Below are 24,049 nucleotides of genomic sequence, written 5' to 3' on the forward strand. Positions count from 1 at the left end.
GAGCTCAGGAAAGCCCGTCCCTGAGGCCAGGCCACAGCACCTGGGCAAGGCGGCAGGTCGGTGCCAAACCACCAGCGTCCCCCTTGAGGGAAGGTCTTCAGGGAACTTTGTGCAAGACGACACCAGAAAGGTCTGGGCTCCACTGGTTCTTCCTCTCACACTACTTTTGGCTGTGGACCCGCCAATAAGAACGCAGTTCAGCCAAGTTTCTCTCAGCCAAAACGTTAGTGATTCCTGAATGAAGACCGACTGTCACAAACACGCTAAAGAAGCGGAGCCTCCCCAGGTCAACAACCAAGTGCAGTGGACACAATGACCATCCTCGTGCTTGAGAGGCCTTCTCCCCCCCCCGCCCCCGCAAGGTGCTGAGGATAAAATCCAGGGCCTGACACACGCAGCACCCTAGCCCCTACATACGATCCCTTTTTTTTGGTGGTGCTGGGAGTTGAACCCAGGCCTGGTGCATGAGAGGCCAAGTGTTTACCACTGGACCACATCGCCAGCCGCCTCAGTAGGTTTTTTTTTTTTTTTTTTAATATTATTTTTTTAGTTCTCGGCGGACACAACATCTTTGTTGGTATGTGGTGCTGAGGATCGAACCCGGGCCGCACGCATGCCAGGCGAGCACGCTACCGCTTGAGCCACATCCCCAGCCCCCTCAGTAGGTTTTTGATAGAACTTCACAAAATAAATTTTGATTTCACTGGATGGAGAAACTGCGTAAAATTTGCAAAGAAAGCTGGGCACAGTGGTGCATGCAGGAGGAGAGTGAGTTCAAAGCCAGCCTCAGCAACATAGAGAGGCCCTGAACAACTTAGTGAAATCCTATTTCAAAATAAAATATAAATAAAGGGCTGGAGACGTGGCTCAGTGGTTAAGCACCAGGGGGTTCAATCCTCCCTGAAATATAATTACTGAGAAAACTGTAATAAACAATCATGGAGTGACATGACTACGTTCACACTGACCATTCAAAGAGCTGCTGGCTTATGATTCATGGATTGTATGTTTACCACCCTTTTATAAAAGCTTAAAAAGCACGGAGGACAATGTGTCCCCAGAAGCTCATGTGTTAGAAACAATCCTGATGCAAGAGTGTCAAGGCAGGGCCTGGTGGCAGCTCTGCCTCCTAAATGAACTAACGTCATTATCACCGTTACTGTCCCCCTGCCCCTCTTTAGATCCTCCTGCCTCAGTCTCCTGAGCAGCTGGAGCTACAGCTGAGCCCCGGGCCTGACGACAAATGGGTTGTTAGAAAAGCAAGCTCAGCCTTCTTGCCCTTCCGCCTTCCCCCATGCATGACACGTGGCCCTCGATGGCCCTCACCAGAGGCCAGCATGACGCTCTTGGAATCCTTCTAGAACCATGAGCCAAATAAACTTCTGTTGATTATAAACTTCCCAGTGTCAGGTGTTGACACAGCTGCTGAAGACAGACTAACATGGGGATGAGACACTTGTCTTTTAGGAAAACCTACTACAGAGAACTGCTCACAGTGAGACCCAGGGCCGGGTGAAAGGAAGGGCCTTCATCAAGAATTTACATGTACCAGATGGGGTTTGTTAAAGACATGGGGGAAATTATGAATTATTCAATATTCTTTGGGACAATTAGCAATCCATTCAGAAAAAAAAAATAGATCCCCTATCTCATATACACAAAATCAATTCCAGGGGATTAGAGATATAAATGGCAAGAGGTCATTTATAGATGATAGAAGGGCCATCGAGGGCCATATGTCATCCATGGGGGAAGGCAGAAGGGCTAATTCACTCTGTAATTTTAATTAATTAATTATTTTTTTGGGGGGGGTAATGGGGTTGAACCCAGAAGCATTTAACCACTGAGCCATATCCCAAGCTCTTTTTTATTTTTTGAGGCAGGGTCTCACTGACTGCTTAAGGCTTCACTAAGTTGCTGAGTCTGGCCTCAAACCTGCAGCTACTGGCATGCACCACCATGGCTGGCTCACACTGCGTTTAGCTTGGGGTATCCCATCATTCACAATGTGGGGATCCTTTGTTCCATCAGTGTCATTTCTTGCAGTCTCTCAAGGTGGCCTGCTCATATAGCTTTCCTGGATTCATGCATGGCTGTGTTCACTGTAGTACATATAATGCAATCATGGGAAACCTCCAGATCCATCATGGGGAATGGCTGAACAGGTTATATACATACATACCATGAGTTATTACATGCAGTCATCAAAGGAATACGATAGGCCCACAGTCATTCATTTGACAAATATTTATTGAGCATTTACTATGTGTCAGGACGAGTTCTTGGCACCAGGGATGGAGCGCAGAACAAGAGTCTATCTTGGTGGGATTACGTTTGAGGCTGACAGTGAACAAAGAATTACACAAGTGCAACATGATGCGGAGTGAGAAATCCCGGGAAGCAAAACAGCGGTGTAAGGAGAGGGAGGGAGGGTGTGCCCTGGCCCAAGCCCTTACAAAGTCTCCCCAACAAGGTGCCTCTACTGTCACTCGTGGGAAAGAGGTCTCCAAGGATGCTAGAAGAACGAGCCAAGGTAATGCAGGACATTTAAGAACTAGGACTGTCTGTCTCCCTATTCACCATTGCAAGGGAACAGGTTCCAGTACAGACACCACCCTGCCAGTTGGGCGCAGAGTCCCGTCATTCACAATGTGAGGACCTTGTCTTGCCTTCTAGCAGGCCTGTACTCCCTTATTGCTTTTATAATAATAAAAAAATACTATTAAACTCCTGGGAACAAAAGCTATAAAGAGAAAGCTACTAAGAGCACGGACGCAAAACAGAAGTTGGGTCAAAGTGGCCTAAGGGTCAAGGGCTGGCACCTCCCTGGTTGGCTCAGCTGCTCACTTTGTGACTTCAGGCAAGCTGGGGGCTGCCAGTCATCTAGAGCAGCTGTTCCCACTGCTTCTCTGGAGTCACCTGATAGTCTGGTGACAGCCCCTATCTCCCTTTGCCCCCTCTATACGAACGACTGAACCAGGGGTGATTTCCACTAAGCTACATCCCCAACCCTTTTTTATTTTTGACACAGGGTCTTGCTAAGGTTGGCCTCAAACTTAGTGACCCTCCTGTCTCACCTCTCAAGTGGCTTGGATTATAAGCATGTGCCACCATACCTGGCCCTGGTGACACTTGAAAACCATGCAGAGGACAGAGGTCAGGGGTGCTGGTAAACACCCAACTAAGAGCACTGCACCCTATATTTAACCACCTGTCCTGCCACGCTCCACCCGCCACCTCCAGGTAGAGGATAACCTGGCCCAGAACGTCAAGTGGGCAGTGGAGGGGCCCTGCTCCAGGGCAAGGGTGGTGTCCACCCTGCAGGGTTATTAGAGTGAGGGTGAGGGTCTGGGTTGTATCCAATGTGCTCTGCACAGACCCGGCCAGACAGGTCCTCCTCAGAGGAACTGCTGTCTTTACCACCGGGTGTCCCCAGGTGAGAAGGAAGGGGTGGAATGAGGACCCTGATTGGCTGGGTTCACTCTGGGACCAGCAGGAAGCCCTCCTCACCCACAGCCACAGCTTCACAGGGACAAGAATTCCAAGCCCTCCTTTTTTTTAATATTTATTTTTTAGCTGTGGGTGGACACAATACCTTTATTCTATTTTTCTATGGTGTGAGGATGGAACCCAGGGGCTCACGCATGTTAGGTGAGCGCTCTGCCCCAGCCACAACCCCAGCCCCCAGCTCTCCTTTGTAATCTCTTTCCCGGCCACCAATGCGGGCAGTTCCTGCAGGAACACCCCGTGTATGTCCCGTGTCCCAGGTACCTTGTGCCACCTTTCCTGTTGATGTCCCTATGCCTCAAAAACTCAATCTGCTCTTGCTGGAAAACCAGAGCCCAAACTCTCCGGGAGCCCCGTTCTCCTCCAGCACCTTTGCCCCCCACCCCTTCCCATTATTTTCGGCTTTTGTCTCCATCACTTTGCGACCCTGTCACCTGCCACTCCCGTGTCCTCCTGCTGCTCCTCCTGCCTGCCGGCCACTCGCAGGCCTTCACTACCTGCTGCTCTGCCTGGCCCGGCTGGCCTGAGTGCGAAGCCGGCCAGGGGCCGCCTCCCGGCAGTTTCTACTGAGCAGTGTCCAGATCCCCGAAGGCAGGGGTCAGGAGGAACCTTGTGATCTTCCGGGGCAGCGTGACGGCCCCCCATGTGCACCCTGCACCCCAGCGTCAGCCCCGCTGCCTCCTCCGTCCGACCAAGGCCTCCCCTAAGGAGGCCCTGCAAACCCACCGCGTGGCCCGAGGCCCAGAAGCCTCCTGGCTGGGGCCCCACAAGGCCCCGTCCTGCACGGCCTGGCCCATTGCCCAGCCATCCAGCGCCCCTTCACCTGCTCTGCTCAGGCCACACCACTTTCTTTCTGTCCCTTAACTGCCCTCTGCACCCCCACGGCGCTCCTTCGGATGCCCCAGGGGCGGAACTTAGCCCACAGCAAGCTGCACCTGCCTCTGCCTCTGCCTCTGCGCGGTTTTGCGCTCCGCTGGCCCCAGGCACAGCCCCGGCCTCACTCTGCACCCTGAGCGGTGAGCACGCAGCAGAAGCCGTGGGTACAACCTCTGAGCAGGGTCAGGCCCCAGAGAACCCTCTAGAAGGAAACTCCATGCCCCCCGCTGCCCCTCAACTTCACAGGTATGACGTGGTAATCCCTAAAAGTAAACCAGGCACGGGGATGCCCACCGTGGGCAGACAGGCACCTCTGCCACAGTATATACCAGGGACAGGTCAGCTGGCTGCTGAGAAGGGAAAGGTCCCCAAGGAGCCACAGTGTGCTAGACAAAAGAGAGAGGCGACCAAGGTTTGGTTCTTGAGTATGTATTTTTTACTGAAAAAATCATTCATAAATTAACATACAAAAATGTACAAACACATGAGTAAATAATGTAATGACAAAGGACTATTTTTGTGAAAAGTGTTTTTTAAAACATTTTTAGGTTTCAGTGCAAAAATGTACCCCTGGCACCTCTTAAAACATAAGAGCAAGCTCAAAACAATGTAGTGATGGAAAGAAGCTAGCTACCTTCAATGCCATCATCAGCATGAGCGGAAGCCATGAGCTCTGACGGGGTCCCTGGCAGGTCAAATGAACATTTCTGCAAATATCACCCCCCAAACACCAGCGTCAAGGGAAACCTTTCTCGCACACAACAATCCAAGATGAGATTGGCTTATGGGGACCCCATCAGTAGCCTTGAAGAATTTCAGCTGCCGAAATATGCTCAAGGTCACATTTAGTTCTAGGGGTGTTTTTAACACGAGAATTCCATGCTGTGACAGCAATGTGCCTGGCTGTGTGATCATAACGGTTACACATGGCATCAACGTGGGGCACAAATGATCAACAGTGCACATGAAGAAACTCCACCTGATAGAAGACTCAGACACGACTGAAGGGAATCTGAACGGCCCTGCAGCAGAGGAGAGCTTTCCTCTGTCCTCAGGAGGGTGTGGTGGCCTCCCACGTCCTGCTCCCGCCAGCCCCACACACCTCACCCTGGACCAGAACGCATCTGTTCTGGCAGAGAGTTCCAAATGACACCCAGTCCGTCACGGGAAAGCAGACCACAGCCTTCAGTGATGAGGGGGATGAGAAGGGCCGGTGGGCGCGCGGGTGGAGGGGGACCACTGTCGGCAGCATCGGGCAAGGGACGTGTGCGTGCCGTTCCCTGGGGATTTCAACACATGAAACGCACACATTTCTTTAATGCGTGATGTCACTCACCAGCATTTTCAAGGGCAGGTACCTGCTCTCTCATATGAGCTGGTGAGAGTTTGCAATTTATTCCTAAATACCACTCTGTTCTTCAAAAGAACAAAAACTCGAACCAAAATAACCAAAAAACAAAAAAATAAGGCCTGGCCAATCACTCCCACAGCTCGTGGGGATCATACGTCCATGGAACCCAACACACACACACACACACACACCCACTCACACACGCCCTACACACACCCATGTAAACCATGAAAATTCAGGAGGTTGAAGGCAAACAAGGCAATTAAAAAAAATATGAAGTACTCTTCAGAAAGCACTCCCAATCACATGTGTAAATATGCTGCGTGGAAAAGGAGAGGAGCCGGGATTCTCCAGGATCCTGCACAAGTGGACAGAGCTATGAACTGAGGGCTTTGGCTCAGGGGAAAGAAAGAGGCACAAATTCAAACGCAAGACAGAATCTGACCTCAGAAAGCACGGGTGCTCTGCTAACCTCAAGCTGGGCTGGAGTCTCCCCTGGACCCCAGCTGACCCAGGACACAGGTGTCACCTGCTCTCTGGCTTCACTCCCCCAGTGGAACTGCTCGTCATTCTGTGTGGCCCAGAACAGAACCATGAGGATAAAGAATCTTCCCAGAAAAGGAGGAGACAGGAAGCAGAGGAATCCCTGAAGCCAGCTGGTCGTGTAGGGCACAGCTCCTAGAAACTGGCCAATGTCCACAGGAGGGAGAAGAAAAACAGAGGGAAACGCCCACTGTCTTATGATGTCGAAGGCCCAGAACTGAAGTCCAGAGAGCCGGTGCCTGGGGAGCCCGGGTCTGCTTGGCACAGACAGCAGCGCCTCTCCTGTCCCACAGGGCCCCCGTAGGCCTCAGGGCCATAGGGAGGGTCTGCACAGCAGGAGCCAAGCAGGACTCTGTAGGAGGGACAGGGAGGGAACAGAAAGGCCAGCTACTGGTGAGGTGGTCAGATTGTTTTGCTCTTGGGTGATGTGCCCTGTCTCCCTTCCAAGTGACCACAATTTGGGAGATGATATTCTTCAACTGCAATTTAACTGAGTTCCTGCTTTTGCCAACCAAAAAAGTGATCTAATGTATAAATCCTCGCTTTGAATTGGAGCCAGCTATAAAATTAAATTTTAAAAAGGCATTTTACATGGCTTATTTACAATTATACTTCTTCAAGAAGTGGCTGTTATATATTTATGTCTAGTTGTTGTACCCAAAGCCCTCCCCCACCCTCAATCCCTGCCCAAAGCAGATAAATTTTTTTTTTTTTAAATGAAACCAAGAGAACAGCAGAGATGCAGGGGATGGTGGAGATCCAGCCGCCGCCAGCCACGCTGCCTAGGACCCAAGGCTGGCCAGGCGACGGCAGGGCCTCGGCCGCTCACGGCTGGCCAGGGTTCTGGAGACTGGCTACGTCAGGACGCTGGGGTGGGAGACAGGAGAGAGCAGCAGGACAGACGTCCACCTCGTGGGCACAGAAAGCCAGGGCTGACCCTCCATCCGAGCAGGTCCCCAAATGAAAGCGTTGTGCGTGTGCTCGGTCACGTTTCCTGGAACCTTGAGGTCCTCTGCTGGACCGCTTCTGCTCTCCCCGTGCAGACCCAGGACAGCCGGCAGGACCGTGTCCGTGTGGCGGTGGGAAAGCAAACGCGTCCTCCCGGGAGTCTCAGTACTCGCTCACCTGCGCCAGCTCAGGCGTCAGGTTGACAGTGATGTTCTTGTACAGGGCGTCGTACGTGACGTTGGCGACGTAGTGGAGGTTGTTGAGGCCGTCCAGCCCCTGCCGCTCTTTGGACTTCCTCAGCAGCGCATACCTGTGGAAACCACCACAGTGGCTCTCAGCGGGGACTCCAGCGCTTCAGAGGCACAGAGCAGGGCAGCCCAGGGGGACGGAGCCAGGCCAGCACTTGTGGGCCACAGGCGGTGGCTGGCCATCCTGACGCGGCTTCTGGCGGTAGTTTCCTAGACACCCCCAGCTGCCGCCGGGCTGCGCTCACTGGTCACCTCACTAACCGCCCAGCCCCGAGCCAGCGAGGAGCCACGGCTCAGCCCTGTTAACTGACTTGCTGGAGGTGACAGAGTGGGGAAGGGAGGTGAGACATTATAGATAGATCCAATGACAGTAAGTCCGTGCCCATCCCTCCCCCAGGGACAGAGCTAAGCGATCAGAATTGCTTTCTACAGAAAGTCCAGCTCACAGTCTGCAAGGCCCAGGAAAAGTCACTCTAGGAGCATGGAGAATGTCACTGTGCCCATTTGCACCTTACTTTTAAAAGACAAGAGGGAACCCAGCTGCCAAGGCCACGCGTGAAGCTCGGGAGCACCCAGGGGGCTTCTCCTACCTCCCTGTGGGCTGAGAGGAGACCCCCTGAGAGACGTGGCTGCCCACATTTCCTCCAATGGTCTGTCCCCCTGGTACCGGCCTCACAGTTACATCAGAACACTGCAGCCTGGGGCAGGGAGGGGGCTGGAACGAGAGGTCTAGCGGGGACACGGCACCAACCTTCCAAGAAACTGCACTTCTCCTCGGTGGTGGTGAGGGATGGACTTGTACTTCCCCGTGTCACCTTCCGGCCGGCTCACAGAGTAGCCTGCGTTCTGCACTCTGCAGGAGCAAGACCCGCCTGTCACGCCACCTGGACTTAGAGTTAACCGCTCCCACCTGGGGCCTGCACCACCCGCCAGCCAGCCGCTCAGCAGAGGCCAGCAGTTCCCACCCAGACTTTATGCTAACTGTGCCTAATACCAAAGTTTTGCAATTTAATTGAATCATACACAAATTAACAACAACACAAACCGTTCTTTCCATGAAAAGAGTTGACTGCTTTGAAAGAAAGAATGGCAAAGTGATTTTTTTTTTAAAGGAGAGTTTGGCAAAAAAAATCTGAATTTTAAAGTGCTTAAATTCTGCACCCCCACCCCATACTGGAGAACCCAGGGTGCTTTACCACTGAGATACCCATTGGGTCTTTTTAAATTTTACTTTGAGACAGGGTCTGATGAGTTGCTGGGGTCACAGGTGTGCGCCGCCATGCCCAGCAGAAATGCATGGATTTCTTGGCTGTTAGCTGCACAACTATTTAGTCTAAATAAATGCCTGCACATATGAACAAGGAGGTTCACAGTTATAACTTCTGACAGTCACCAACAGGAAAGGAGTAGAGCTTGTTCCATGGGCACTACCAGGGAGAGGGGCAGGACGGCACTGGGAAGACACTTAGACCCTTCTGAGTTTGTATACCTGCGTGTCATCTGAATACTTACAGAAAATTAACTTCAATTAATGACCAATATTTACTTTATTTTCAAAAGCTAAGCCAGAAAGTAAACAGACGGTGGGAATCCTTTCGCACCTGTTCCTTATTATTACTCTTTACTCATCAGTGTATAAACACCCACCACTCACACCGGGAGTTCACATGAGCGTGTACAGTGCGAGCCTCCTGGGACAGCAGGGACAAACTGCACACGACCAAAATGCCACTTTACTAGGGAGGCTTTGGTGATGTGGGCACTTAGCACACAGAATGCTAGCCACGTGCAAACTTAAGGTATCAACTTGTCATAACGTAGCTTAAGGGCCTTAAAACAGTCCTATTCTGGCTGCATCATTTCTAGGGCTTCTTCCCAGGTGCGAAAAAGCAAGCGCTTTTTTATGTCATACTCTACAGCAGGGAAAGGGCGGGCAGCACACGACAGGGACAGTTAGAGCAAGCAGGGCACAACCGCAGAAAGGATTACATGAGCCACTCACCGAACGTGACTTACTTAATGTTGGCATCCTACCCGCAATACATCTAATGACGTCACACTGCTGGTCAGACACTGGGAAGGGGCACCACACACGTCCTCACCTGATTCTCACGTCCCTGAGACTCATGCTACTGTGATTTTACAGATCTAAAAAACTGATGCTCAGAGATTTTATTTTACTATTTTTTATTTTTTTTAATACTACTTTTTAGTTGTAGTTGGACATAATACCTTTATTTTATTTATTTTTATGTGGTTCTGAGGATCGAACCCAGGGCCTCACACGTGCTAGGCGAGTGCTCTACGGCTAAGCCATAGCCCCAGCCCTAGCCCTGCTCAGAGATTTTATATCTTTGTTTTTGGTGTGGGGGGAGCACAGAGATTTTATACAAATTTGGGGGGGGGCAGAGGTAGTTACTGAGGATTGAACCCCAGGCCTCACACATGCTAGTTTGGTGCTCTACCACTAAGCCATGTCCCTAACTTTCCACTTATCACTTTTAATTCTTTTATTTTTTCTGGTAGTACTAGGGATTGAACCCAGGTTTCTCAACCACTGAGCTATATCCCTAGCCACCACCATCCCCCAAGATAGAGTCTCACTAAATTGCTAAGACTGGCCTCAAACTTGAGATTCTCCTGCATCAGCTGGGATTACAGGTGTGCGCCATAGTACCTGCACCACCTTCCACTTTTTAAAGACAAACTCACTGAGATGGTAATGAATGTTATTTCTGGGTGTTCAGGTTGTGGGTAATGAATTTTTGTAATCACCTGTATTTAATGATGAGTATATTCTTTTTTTTTTTTTTTTGAGAGAGAGAGAGAATGATTTTTAATATCTATTTTTCAGTTTTTGGTGGACACAACATTTTTATTTTTATGTGGTGCTGAGGATCAAACCCAGCGCCCCGCGCATGCCAGGCGAGCGTGTTACTGCTTGAGCCACATCCCCAGCCCAAGTATATTCCTTATTATAAGAAAAATCATTTAGGTTTATTTTTACAGTCAAAAGAGAACAAAAAGAAAACAGCTGCTTTGGTGGGAGGTAGTTTTTTTGTAGGGTGGTAAGAGGCTTTTTTTGGTGTGTTTTTAATGTTATAACTATCACTTTTAAAATACATAAAAATCATTTTTCTGACTGCAAATACTCTGGTCTTTGTCATTAAAGAAAACTAGTTAGCTGCTAAATTCCAGCCAGAGGAAGAACTGTGTGAAGCTGCTGTGACCAGCGTTGTGGCCAGGAGCCCAGCTGGCTGCTCAGAAGGGCGGGGGCTGTGAGCACAGAGTGCCCAGCAGCCTTCAAAGACTGAGAGCGGGCCAATTCACGGGCATTTTATGTTGACTGCACACTGAAATACTATTTTGAATATAGGGTGTTAAATATTTTGTTAATCCACTACCAAAATGAATTTCACCTCTTTTACTTGAATCTTTTAAAATATGGCTACTAGTCGGCACACGCTGCAATCCCAGTGACCCGGAGGCTGAGGCAGGAGGATGGCAAGTTCAAAGACAGCCTCAGCAACACTTTGTCTCAAAATAAACAATGGAAAGGACTCACTGGTACAGCACCCCAGGGTTCAATCCCGCATCCTTGGGGAAAAAAGAAAGGAAGGTGGCTCCTGGGACATCTGTGTCGTCCTGGCTGTTGCTCTGCCTGGAGGGCAGCCTGCACGCAGCCTCAGCACCCGAGCTAAGGGCAGTACCTGTTCCAGAGGTCATCGTCTTCTCCGCCCCAGCCCCAGAAAGCATTGGGAAAGCCGTTGATCTTCCGAAACTGCTCCACTGTTAAGCCGCTTACTCCACCGAAGAACTCCGTGTAGGGAAGCCTGCAGGGAGAGCGAGCATGTCTCCTGTGTCGAAGGACGGCCTCTTGTGCAGCGGGCCAGCTCAGCGGAGGCCCACGGCCTCTCCAAGCTGCTGGCCTGAGCCAGCCGAATTTGTCTCCTGGTGCCGACACACACCAAAGGAGAGGACTGAATTTCTCCTATTTGGTTTTTAACCATAGCTTTACAGAGATGTTCCTGACCCCCAATTCAAAGGGAGTGATTCAACAGCTGTCTGTGTATGAGCGTGCCACAATCATTATCAGTGTACTTCATCACCCTCCCAGAAGCTCTGTACCCATCAGCAGTCACCACCCCAAGCCCCCAGTCCTAGGTGCCCATGATCTCCTTTCTATCTTACAGATTTGCCCTAAGTGGACATCTCACACACAGGACGTGCTACTCTACCCAGGACCTCTGTGCCTGGCTTCTTTCCTTTGGCCGGGCTCACGGCTGCCCTGCGCCGTGGTGGGAGTCAGCACTTCATTCCTGGGTCTGTCAGGCAGCACTCCACTGCACGGACGTGCCACAGCCTGCTGTCCCTTCACCAGCTGCTGGACACGGGGCCGCAGCTAACTGCATTTCAGGGTCTCTGCATCTCTCACCCTTTCAGATGAGACCTCTTCCTTCAGGGAAATGACACTCACAGATACATGTACTTGTCCAGCTTCGTGGCAAAGTGCCTGGGCATCTGTCCACACCCATAGTAGTTGCGGTCACTCTCTGGAATGTGGTCCACATCATGGAAAATCAGACAGTCCCAGTCCAGGTCCTTCATCGCCTCTCGAAAGCCAACGTTGAAAAGCATGGCTCGGTTGAAGGGCTGGGTCCCGACCTAAAGGAAGAACTCTCTTTGAAAAGCAGCCTGGGAACAAACCCCCCACAACCTTTGCCAGGCAGAAAGAACTTACTAGAACCAACGAAAGAGACCCCTGGGCTCCTGTGAGTGGGACCAGCACCTCTCATCAATGACACCTGGTGTGACCCAGAGGTCAAAGGACCTCTGGCCTCGACTTCTTTGGCAGTAAGAGGTGAGAAAGCCGAGCTTCTCCGCCCAGACTGCCAAAGGCAGAAGTTCCAGCCCGTAACAGCACGCACAGGGAGACCAGGTGAGGGACACGGCCACTTCTGCTTCTTACCACATCCCTAGCACCTGCCACCAGCACGCTGACCAATCTGCCATTTCTATTTCATAATCAAATATAATAATAGAGGTTTTTGTTTGACTGGTTTTATTTTGAAGGTTCAACTAAGACAATTGTCCCTGAACACACCAAAGACTCCTGCCCCTGAATAAAGAGGCTGGTGACTTATGAAGACGCTAGTGCACAACAGGCAGCGCCTAACTTATCTAAATGCCAGCATTCACTCACCCTTGCCAATAAGAAAACTCCCGACTCAGGATAGGCGCGTGAGGTTTAACCAAAACACCTGATCTGGTACTTAATGAGTGGACATGTTTGACAGCAATGTCAACCAGCCACAGCAATGCAGACACGAAAGCTTCTCTCCAGAGCACCCTGGGCTCTTCCCCTTGCACACAGAACTCCCTCCCCTGTTAGAACAGTGGGGCTCATTCCTTGGGCTTCACTCCCTGTGAGACCCCCTGGGGAGGCAGACAAGGCTCAGAGGCCTGCCTGGAGGGGGACAGGTTTGCTAACAGTGCGCACAGTTGAGAATCGGAGCACTGAGGGGAATCTGTCAACCATTCATTTGTCCCTAGAGCTTCTAGTTAAAGGATCACATGTTTAAAATGTGCCTAAGAAGCCTGGTCAGTAATGTGACTGTAACTGAGCCAGGCAAAATACCACATGGGACTGGGGGGAAAAAAAAAGACTTAGAAGGAATCTAATCCAATACTCTAGACTGAAGCAAAACCAACCCCAAGGTTTAGAAGTCTGTGAAAGTCCTGGGCCATGCGGTTGGTTAACAGCAGGTGCAGACTCCTGACTCCAAGGCCATATTCTCTGAGCTGGACCAACAGGCAGCTCCTATCTTAAGGGTTGGGAGCCTAAACACGTCACCCAAAGCAGCTGCCAGCAAAACCCCATAACAAGAGGCCTTTGTTGGCAGGCAGGCAGCCTTTCCATCCCAGACTTGAATCTGCCGGGCCGGCAACGTCTCACACCAAGCGCAGAAGTGTCTCTGCCCTTCCCCCTCAGGGAGCTCAGCCCGAAGATCTCAGCTCCCTGGCTCTTCACACCGAAGACGGGCCGGCGTTCTACACTGCGGTTTCAAAAGAGAAAGGAGAGGGAGAGGCAGGACCATGTACCTGCTCGACCACATAAAACGCAAACTGCAGGCGCTGGCGCTGGAGCATGGGGATCAGGTGTCTGAGCAGGACCGGGAGGTGCTCGTGGCGGTTCCGGAAGGGGATGAGGATCGCCACCTGGAGGTGATTACAGCAAAACAGGTCACCTGAACTTCTTAGTCCTTGAATTTCTGCTCCACAGTGGACATCCCTGCAGCATGGCTGGACCGTCCCCGGGGAGTCCTTGACATTCTCTAATACAGGCCTGAGCTGGTGAGTCCACCCCAGAACTAATCGAATCTCATTCTTACATCACCACAGCGTGTACAGGGAGGGCCTGCTCCACCAATCCACGCTAGAATACACCCTGAAGACACGCATTCTACACTGTGAACACATTCTACACGCAAACACACCCACAGACAGGTAAACATGTGGGTAGATCAGAACAAGCTTTCAGCTGTATGCACACTGCACACTTACAGACTATCCCGTACATTACCACATACATAGCCAAAAGTGCATGTGTGTCTGTACGTTTTGTGGGAGCGCAGCTAGGACTGAATCCAAGAGTGCTTCACCATGAGCTCGGCACCAGCCCTTTTGATTTTTTTTAACTTTATTTATTTATTTATATGTGGTGCTGAGAATCGAACCCGGGGCCTTGCATGTGTGAGGCACGCTCTACCGCTGAGCCATAACCCCAGCCCCGCCCTTTTGATTTTGAAACAGGGTCTTGCTAAGTTAACAGGGCTGACCTCAAACTTGTGATCCTTCTGCCTCAGCCTCCTGAGTTGCTGGGATTACAGGTGTGACTGCTGTACCTGGCTCTATGAACATATTTCTAAGAGCTTGTTGTTAGACTGATTTTACATCCCAGTGATGGGTGGGACACTGCTGCGCTCCAGACCTGCCTGACCTCTGCGCACCACGAGCGCCTGAAGGGACCAGCACAGAACCCGCTCCTTAAGAAACACTTGCTGAAAGAACAGACTTAAGCGGATGTCATGAGCTCGACCTGCACCACGTCAAGTCTCCTCTCTTGACCTGGTCACGCAGCACACCACTGGACAAAGTTCAGTGTTGACCTGACTCTGCTTTCTCTCCCACTGATCTTAGAGCGATCAGGCCTGAAACACGAGAGGACTGGAGAGGACTCCTGCAAACGTGACACCCGAGACCTACCACCCCCTGCTTTGCTAATACTCCTGTGAGGAAGACAAAAGGGTCTTGCTTCATCATCAGGATGATGCAAATTCCTGTGGCTACACAAGAGTCCTTGGGAAAGCTCATGTCTTCAAAATATTCAGTATTTTGCAGTACTAAATGCAAATATGTTGGGGGTGTGGTGTTCGAGGAGGGCAAATTAGAAAAGGCCACAATTAGGAATTCCTGGGTGGTTAGAAAGGATGGCCAACCCCAGATGAACCCTCCAGCACTTGGGGTCCAACTTCACGGCCTACCTTCCACCGAGGCAGGCAATCCGAAGGTTTCCAGTGGCCTCCGAGCTTGATGGTCGGGTCTCTGGAGAAGAGTGCATGAATGTCAGCCATTCCAATTTCACTCATGTTTACGTCTATTGGGCCCTCTGAAGAGAGAGGGAAAAATAAAATTAAAAGAACAAAAAATGATTGTTTTCCCCCTCTATTCAGGGTTTCATTCTCTGGAGAAGTTCTGAGCCTTCGCATCTGACTGTGTGCCGGGGGACAGTGGGGTCCTCTGTGTGGCTTTCCACCTCTGCACTTCAGCGGAGCACTGCCATCCATAAAGAAGCGGCTCAAGGAGTCTGGACTTCAGAGTTCATCCCAGGGTGCAGAATGGCAGCTGAATTTCTCAGAGGAGGACAGAGTGGCTGAGCTCAGGCTGTGTTAGCCCGCTCCTGACGCAGGTCCAGTCACACTGCTGTCTCTGGACTCACCCGCCCGTGAGCCAGGGCCCAGGGGATTGTGTACAGTCTCAGAACACTAGCCTTTGACTTAGGCTGAGGACACACTCGACAATCAATAAATGCTAGCAAAAGGATGACCTGGTAACACTAGCTTCTGTCTTAAAAAAATAAAAAATAAAAAGCACAACTAAGAAGCCCCAAAGTACAGAAAAAGTGTGAGCTGTCAATGTGTCAGATCACACGTGGAGTTCCAAATAGAAAAAATATCCCAAACTGATGTTATTGGCTGGCTGGCTGAGTGATGCTGGGTACTGATGCAGGGTGCTTTAGCACTGAGCTACCCTCAGCCCCTTTTATTTTTTATTTAGAGAGAGGGTCTTGCTAAGCTGGTGAGGCTGGCCACAAACTTAGTGTCCCAAGTCACTGGGATGACGGCGTGTGCCACTGCACCAGGCCCAAGACTTTTTCAAAACACGCAGCAGCTTGTGAAGAAAATAACGTGTGCCTACCCAACTGGCTATCAACAGTGTGCTCTGTACCGAGGGGACACAGCTGGCCGTCTCTGCCTTTTCCAGGACAACCTAATAGGCCACAGCTTATAAACCAGGGGCAGGAGCAGCAGCCCAGCCCAGGCGAGCCCGGGAGGCGTGACGCGGAGCCAGCACCAATGCCTGCAGCGGGCCGCTCCAGAGGCCAGGAGTGTTTATGGGCTTCAGAGAGGGAGACCAGCAGACAGAGCCACTGCGAGTCCCACAGACACAAACACTAATCTGCTTCAAAGCAGAGGCTGGGGAGCTGCGCTCTACTCACTCATGGAAGGGAGCCTCTCGGGGCAGGGGTGGTTGGCGAAGTAGGTGAAGTCTTCAGGAAGAAAGGTCGTGGTCTGGAGGAAGGTCTCACTGTGGTTCAAGTCAAGAGGGTAATCTGGGGGGACAAGGGGAAAAGCAACTCAGAGCGGTCCATGAGAGCAACGCCATCCCTCCTGCCTCTGGGGAGGCCTTCCTCGGTGCGGCTGGGAGCAGGCAGGGGTGGCTTTAAGCCACCGCTTAAAAACGGGAACCCACTGATAGAAAGGGAACTGGAGGGGACGGCTTTAACCAGGCTCCCTTCCTGCCACAGGCTTCTTCTCTCCCTCCTATCAGCCCTAAAGTGGCCGCGAAGCTGGTCTGCTACTTCCTACTACAGGAGGTGAGGAGGTCACCCCCTCCCTTCTCCAGTTCCTGCCCCAGGGTCACACACCCTAGCTGGAGTTGGGGCCCTCGCAGTGTGGACGTGATGGTGTAGTAAACATCAGGGCTGATCACCAGGAAGCCTGCCCCTAGCTTTCCTGGAGCCACCTCCTGCCTTTCCTCTGGCTCAGCTCACTGTGGCCGGAGGGCTGTCAACTCCACTCCCTGCGAGAGGTGGCTTTCCAGCTGTGTCAAGGCCTGGAGGAGAAGGCTGAGCCTCACACCCCCCAGCTTCCTAAGGGGAGCGAGAGGAAGCGCAGTCCTGAAACCTCGTCATTTGAGAGTTTCTGTTCTTTCTCATTTTGGTGTGGTTCAGTTTACAGAATTCTCGACTGGAAATAATTTCCCTTTGCGACGTGAAGGTGCTGTGTCCCTGCCTCCCAGGTGGCTGCTAGGGCTGAAGCCTTCCAGTTCTTGTTTGTTTGTTTCATTTTTGTGTGGTGCTGAGACTCGAACCCAGTGCCTCATGCATGCTAGGCGAGCACGCTACCACTTGAGCCACATGCCAGCCCCGCTCAGTTCTTAATCTTTACAGGTAGCCAGTAATTTCTTCCTGGATGTATGAAGAACTTCTCACATTTCAAGAGATTTCCTATCAGGGTGCCTACTGAGGCTCTACCGTCCCTCACTGTGCGGCCACCTGGTCAGTCTTCTGTCCACGCAGTGCGAAGAGGAAGAGGAGCCAGAGGTGTGCTAGGCGAGCGCTCTCCCACCGAGTTCCAGCCCCAGCCCTCTTTGACAGAAGGTCCTGCTAAGCTGCCCGTGCCATCGTGCCATCGTGCCGAGCAGGGGAGAGGAGATGGCTTGGATGGGGGCGTCCCGAAGCTCCTATAGGGCAGCACGATTCAGAGGGAGAAGCCGGGTGGCAAGGGCTCTGACTCAAATCCCCCCATCCTAGTTTGACTGACGGGTGACTGCAGGCAGGTGGGCATGGCTGGAGGAGGGTCACGGGGGTGCCCTGGGAGACGCACCTTCCCTGTGGCCCCTTCTCCCCTCCTCTTTCCCTCTCTGCTTCCAGACCCTGCCATGAGCCGAGCAGTCCTCCTCTGCAGTGGCCCTTCTGCCACGACGCGCTGCCTCACCAGGTCCCAGAGCAATGGAGTCAGCCACCAGTGGACGGAGACCTCTGAAACTGTGAGCCCCAAGTAAACTTTTCCTCCTTTAAGTTGTTCTTGTCAGGCACTTAGTCACGGTGACAGAACAGCTGACTGAAACAGTGGGACTCTGAGGTCTGAGGTCCCGTCCTCCCGTGTCCTCCCATGCTAGGATGCCTGGGGAGGAGAACTGGCCTTGGCTGCTTTTCAACAGCGTCTAGCCCAGCTTCATCTTCGCTGCACCTTAATTCTTATTTCCAAAAACAGCAGACACGGGTGATTCCTGGCTTGTGGGGGACTCTGGTGTCTGGGCTGGCTGTGGCTGTCCCTGCTGCTGCATGAGCAGTCAGTTTTCTCGGGACGCAGACGTCCGTTACCACGGGTTGCTTTTATCCTCTGCTTTCCGACCTCCAAAGCTTTTGGCTGGGGGGGTCCTTCCCCTCCTGATTCTTAAGGATTCCTGACATTAAAAAATGAATGCACCGTCCCCTCACTTCAGTGGGCTTTGCAGAGGGTGGCAGCAGACGCCCCTTTCCTAGGGACTATAACTGGGGCCCCCTTCTGCCCTCGCCTGCCTTTCCAGACTGATAGAGGGGAGCGCCGAGCGCACACCTCCCACAGGAGGGGGCTGGTGCGTGGCTCTTGCAGAGTTTACTGAAGTCTCTTTCCCAGTCCTTTTAGATTCGTGATGATTCCATGAAAATGAAGATTTGGTGTTCACATTCACTTTGCAACCTAGAACCGCAGAATCTTCAACTCAGATTATTTTTTAAAAAGCACTGAGAAAGGGCCTCCAAGAATCGAATGAATCACTAAATTCTTTCAAAATACATGGACTTGGCACCAACTCTGTAAGCACCTGTGGCAAAAGCCAATGAGAGGCGGCCTGAAGGGGATTTTAACTGGGTCTTAACAAAGGAAGACTCTGTCCTTCTAGCTAGAGCTGTCCTGAGACACTGAACCTGCACTTGTGGAAACCAGAATGTGAAGACTTTATAAACCGAGGAAGCCCGAGCCAACCCTCCTTCTGAAGGTAATAACGACTTCAAAATCTATGTGAAGAACCCAAGTACTAACTATGACCCTGGATGATTCTGAGATGTGTTTCTCTTAAGAAAAAAAAAAAAAAAAGGATGTTTCATTGCTGACCAACACGTCCCTGATAGGTCTATGAGCTGGCGAGGGGCCCTGGTGAGGAGAGAGGAACTGGTGGGAATAGCAGCACCACCATTAGACACACCTTGAAGGCCACAGGCCACAACAAAAACAGAATAGGAATAGTCTAGGCAAGGGCAGTTTCAAGCCTTAAAGGCACAACCTCAACAGGAAACAGGAAATTTCAGGGGGGAGGGGAATCAAAAAGAGACCAGACATTTCCATCTGGAAGGATTCTGCTATTTGGGGTGTGTCAGAAGATAAACTGCCTTCTACTTCCTTCAAACATTGAAAAAATAAACACGGTAACAAGTAGCATGAAACAAAACAATACTTTTCTTCTGACTACTACATTAATAACGGACCATTTAAGGGAAAAAAAAAAACAACTCTCAAATACACTACACCTTAGAGGTAAAACAAAACAAAACCCAATTTCCTCATTTCTTATTTTAAATCCTTTAAGCAAAAATGTCAAAAAGGGCTGGGGAAGAGGCTCAGTGGCAACGTGCTTATCTAGCATGCACAAGGCCCTAGGTCCCATCCCCAGCTCTGCAAAAAATAAATTTACTTTCTTAGCAACCATAGAAACCTTTTAAAGAAATGGAAGACAGCTGGGCGCAGTGGTGCACGCCTGTAATTCCACCAATTCCAGAAGCTGAGGCAGAAGGATAGTGAGTTCAAAGTCAGACTCAGCAACTTAGTGAGACCCTGTCTCAAAAAAAAAAAAAAAAAACATAAAAATGGCTGGGGATGTGGCTCAGTGCTGATCATCCCTGGGTTCAATCTCTGGTACAAATAATCAACAAAAAGGTTGTGGAAGAGGCAGAGAAAATGAGCAGCTCTGGCCCTGGGAAGATGGCACAGGGACTGCCAAGAAGTAGCGGGTCACTGCACGCCCCGCTCAGGGGGCCTCTACCCAACATCAGTGTCTTCTGTGCCACTGAATGAGGCAACTGCTCAAAGACAGGCTTGCTGAATTTCCAAGGCAGGGGTCGGTAAGCCACTACCCAACCCCAAGAGTATTTTCCCCCTGTGAAAAAATGGAGGGGCTGGAGTGTGGCTCAGTGGTACCCCATCTTAGCAGGCTTGAGGCCCTGGCTTGGATCAACAGCAAAGGGAGACAGGAGGGGGTGGCTAGAGAGGAGACAGAGAAATGATGTGGTCAGATGTCATTTCCAAAACTCAGAAGACAAAGCAGACAGGGTCAAAACAAACAGCTGGATGTGGGGGCACCGCAGCCACTCAGGAGGCTGAGGCAGGAGGATCCCAAACCCTCAGCAGCTTAGCAAGACCCTGCCTCCAGATAAAAAGCAAAAGGGGCCAGGGGTGTAGCTCAGTGGTGCAGCACTGGATCCAAAGCCCATCAGGGAGAAGGGGCGAGGGGCTTATCACTCTGCGGACTCACGACCTACGTTGCTGCTAAACTGGCCAGCGGCAGGCTGATGGTCAATCTTTTAAGGATTTAACTTCCCTTCAAGAAGCAATACTTAGACCTTAAAAGAGCATGCTACAGGGATACTGCCACATCGATGTTCATAGCAGCACAATTCACAACAGCTAGACTGTGGAACCAACCCAGATGCCCTTCAATAGATGAATGGATAAAAAAAAATGTGGCATCTATACACAATGGAGTACTATGCAGCAATAAAAAAATGACAAAATCATAGAATTTGCAGGGAAATGGATGGCACTAGAGCAGATTATGCTTAGTGAAGCTAGCCAATCCCTAAAAAACAAATACCAAATGTCTTCTTTGATATAATGAGAGCAACTATGAACAGAGTAGGGATGAAGAGCAGGAAGAAAAGATTAACTTTAAACAGAGACATGAGATGGGAGGGAAAGAGAGAGAAAAGGGAAATTGCATGGAAATGAAGGGAGACCCTCATTGCTATACAAAATTACATATAAGAGGTTGTGAGGGGAATGGGAAAATAAACAAGGAGAGAAATGAATTACAGTAGATGGGGTAGAGAGAGAAGATGGGAGGGCAGGGGAGGGGGGATAGTAGGGGATAGGAAAGGTAGCAGAATACAACAATTACTAATAGGGCATTATGTAAAATTGTGGATGTGTAACCGACGTGATTCTGCAATCTGCATTTGGGGTAAAATTGGGGGTTCATAACCCAATTCAATCTAATGTATGAAATATGATATGTCAAGAGCTTTGTAATGTTGTGAACAACCAATAAAAAAAAATTTGAAAAAAAAAAACAGAAAAAAAAAGAAGCAATACTTTCTCTTGATTTCCCAAGTACCACAGGGTGATTCTCACAGCAAAGCAATTTCACTTTCTACAGTGAACTTCAGACCATCTCAGAACTTATGACAGGAGAGAGGACTGATTCAGAAGAAAGAACCTACTTAAAAATATACACAAATGGGCTGGGGATGTGGCTCAAGCGGTAGCGCGCTCGCCTGGCATGCATGTGGCCCGGGTTCGATCCTCAGCACCAGATAAAAAAATTAAAAAAAATATACACAAACAACTGGGCTTAGATGGAATCTAAGAAGCCACAGAAAAGCATATTATCCTTGGTTAAATAGGGGGCAAATTTTGAGTGCTTATGCAAACATCTCAGACCCTTCTAGTTTTTTTTTTTTTTTTAAACCATCCCTGGCTGGACAGGAAAACCTCCTTTTATAAGGTCTGTTGTATTCAGTTTCTGGAAAGTTAAAAAGAAAGGAAAAGCTTCATCTTAAAGGTGAAGAACTTGATGGGCACAGTCTTTTTTAAAAATATTTTTATTAAGTTATCAATGAAATTTCTTATTTTATTTATTTATTTGGCTGTGGTGCCAGCTGACCGTGGCCTGGGACCTCTCAGACGGTGAGCCACAGTGAGCGTCTCCTAGGCTGCTTATTTCAGGTGTGTGTTAAGCAACGGAAGCTCACACACCAGACCCAACCACGCAGCAGAGACCAGACCACAGGTGAGCCCCACACCTGACCAGAGGGAAAGCCAGCACACCCTCTGCACCTGCACCTGCTCCAGGAGCTGCCTTTCTGCCACTGTGGTTTGTGAAAACTGTCCCCAAATCACATGACCATCATGAAATGGAAATCCGTTCAGATTCGACAACAGCACCCGTGAACAGGGGCTGGAGACGTCTCAGGCTGGAAAAATTCAAGAGGGTCCAGGAGGACAAAGAGCTGGACCACCTCTCCTGATTCAGCAACCAGCGCCAGATTATGACACCGCAGAGCACCACACAGACTCGACCCCTCCCCACCACGTGTACCTCCAAATCAGATCAACAAGCCCAGTGTGAAGCCATGCAGCCAGGCCGAGGGGCTCATCGGGCTCCCCTTCCCAGCTGGACAAACACGTTTCCTGAAAATAAGTCAAAATCATTTCCTCCAGTAGCTTCTGAACCCCTGCTCTGCTGTGGTCCTAAACACACACTCAACCTGCTTACTGCAGGACACTGGTGGCCACTACAGGGAAGGGGGTCTTTGAGAGTATTCTGAAAGGCCCTTTACCTGCCTGAAAAGCATGAGGAGGGGTAACAAGACACCCATTCGCCCTCACGGCCTGTGAGCAGGAGTGAGCTAGGCGCCGGGTAGGAGCGCCCCCTCCGCAGCGGGGCCAGGCCGCCCGCCTCACCTTCAAACGCACCCTTTCCCATTTTGAAGCCAATCTACCCCTTGGGAGGAGACACCCCAGGACTCCCTCTTACTAAGAACATACCTGAGTCATTCAGGCTGCTGTTCCTCTTGGCGTAAGCGCTGCGCACCACCTGCTCATACACCTGGGCACCTATGGTCCGCACGTTGTCCCGGAGCAGGATGCCTTGAGCCTGCATCATGAAGAGGTAGGTGTTCACTGCGGAACAAGAGCGCAGAGCACGGGAACTCAGCAGCGTGCCACTTTGGGTTTCTCTCTCTCTTTTTTTTAACGTTTATTGTTTAGTTGTATTGAACACAATGTCTTTTCTAGTTATTTATTTTTATGTGGTGCTGAGAATCGGACCCGGGCCTCACATGCGAGCGAGCGCTCTACCGCTGAGCCATGGATTTCTTTTCTTTTTGCACCTGTAAAACCTCTTTCAGCTCTAAAACCCGACAAGGCCACATCTCTACTTTCCATGCTGGATTCAGTGTTTTCAGGACACTAACATTTCCTGGAAGGCTCAGGGGAATTTCTGTCAATATTCATCAGTTGTAGAAAAGCTGGTCTCCAGCCCCAATCTCTGTCCTAGCACCGTGATGCTAGGAAGACTTTTTTTTAATATTTTTTTTAGTTGTAGATGGACACAATATCTTTATTTTTATTTATTTATTTTTACATGGTGCTGAGGATCGAGCCCAGGGCTTCACACATGCAAGGCAAGCGCTCTACCGCTGAGCTACAACCCCAGCCCTGAGTCCATTAAATCATTTTTAAGGTCTCTGCTCTCTTTAAGGTCACCTTTTCCACACCAGATGGCCCCCACAGAGAACTGAAACTGCTGACTCCTCTGCCTCTGCACACACTGGCATCGGGTCTGGCCCTGTGAACCCTCCTGAAATGGCAGACTAAGGCTCCACACTCCTGTGGGGTTTGTAACAACAGAATGCCAGCCGCCCTGCGTCCCCACCAAACCAGCACAACGGTGCGAGGCAACAGGGAAAGCGCAGGCAGCATGGTCTTGTCACCTGGGCATACACTGAACAGATGAGCATTCAGATTAGCCAGCCTAATCTGTCACTGTCATCTCTGCAGGGTGACCACCTGATGTCCCTTAAGTCTCTCTAGAATGCAAAACCAGGAGATCACAGACACGTCGAACGGAACTCGTGAACCCCGTTCGCCATCTCAAACATGAGGGCGCCTATTTTCAAGAAACTGTGTGGCTTTAAGACACTCCCAATCAGGCATTCTATTTACTCACTCTCCCTCATCAGGGAGAAGGGGTGTCCTTCATGGGTGGTCAGTTACAATCCAAGCTCTGTGTCTGAAGGTAGAACCACCCCAACATTTGGCTAGACTCTAGCCTAGCCGCAGGCAGCACAGGCCTCAGCAGAGTGACCCTCCAGGCAGCGTGTGCAGCCTGGGCCACCAATTCTGCTCTTCAACAGAAGCATCCTGCTGACACTGATCATTATTACCAGAGTGTCCGGGACATAATGGGAGTAAAC

General features: G+C 50.6%; 1 protein-coding gene across 3 annotated transcripts in view; it reads right to left on the reverse strand.

Annotated features, from left to right (window-relative positions):
• Window positions 1–4,785: 4,785 nt before the first annotated feature.
• The window catches only part of B4GALT5 (beta-1,4-galactosyltransferase 5), a 73,780-nt gene continuing 54,516 nt past the window's right edge, over window positions 4,786–24,049 (reverse strand). For 2 of the 3 annotated variants that reach the window (XM_081293136.1, XM_081293138.1), the window contains exons 2-9: window positions 22,620–22,754; window positions 16,253–16,366; window positions 15,018–15,142; window positions 13,576–13,692; window positions 11,951–12,138; window positions 11,184–11,306; window positions 8,225–8,326; window positions 4,786–7,535 (exon numbers count right to left, since the gene is read on the reverse strand). In XM_081293136.1, coding sequence (XP_081149262.1) covers window positions 7,388–7,535; window positions 8,225–8,326; window positions 11,184–11,306; window positions 11,951–12,138; window positions 13,576–13,692; window positions 15,018–15,142; window positions 16,253–16,366; window positions 22,620–22,754 — 1,052 coding nt within the window. In that variant the 3' untranslated portion in view covers window positions 4,786–7,387. The other variant, XM_081293137.1, reaches the window with a different exon arrangement.

Source organism: Spermophilus citellus (assembly GCF_964194105.1).
Source record: "Spermophilus citellus genome assembly, chromosome: 4".
NCBI lineage: Eukaryota > Metazoa > Chordata > Mammalia > Rodentia > Sciuridae > Spermophilus > Spermophilus citellus.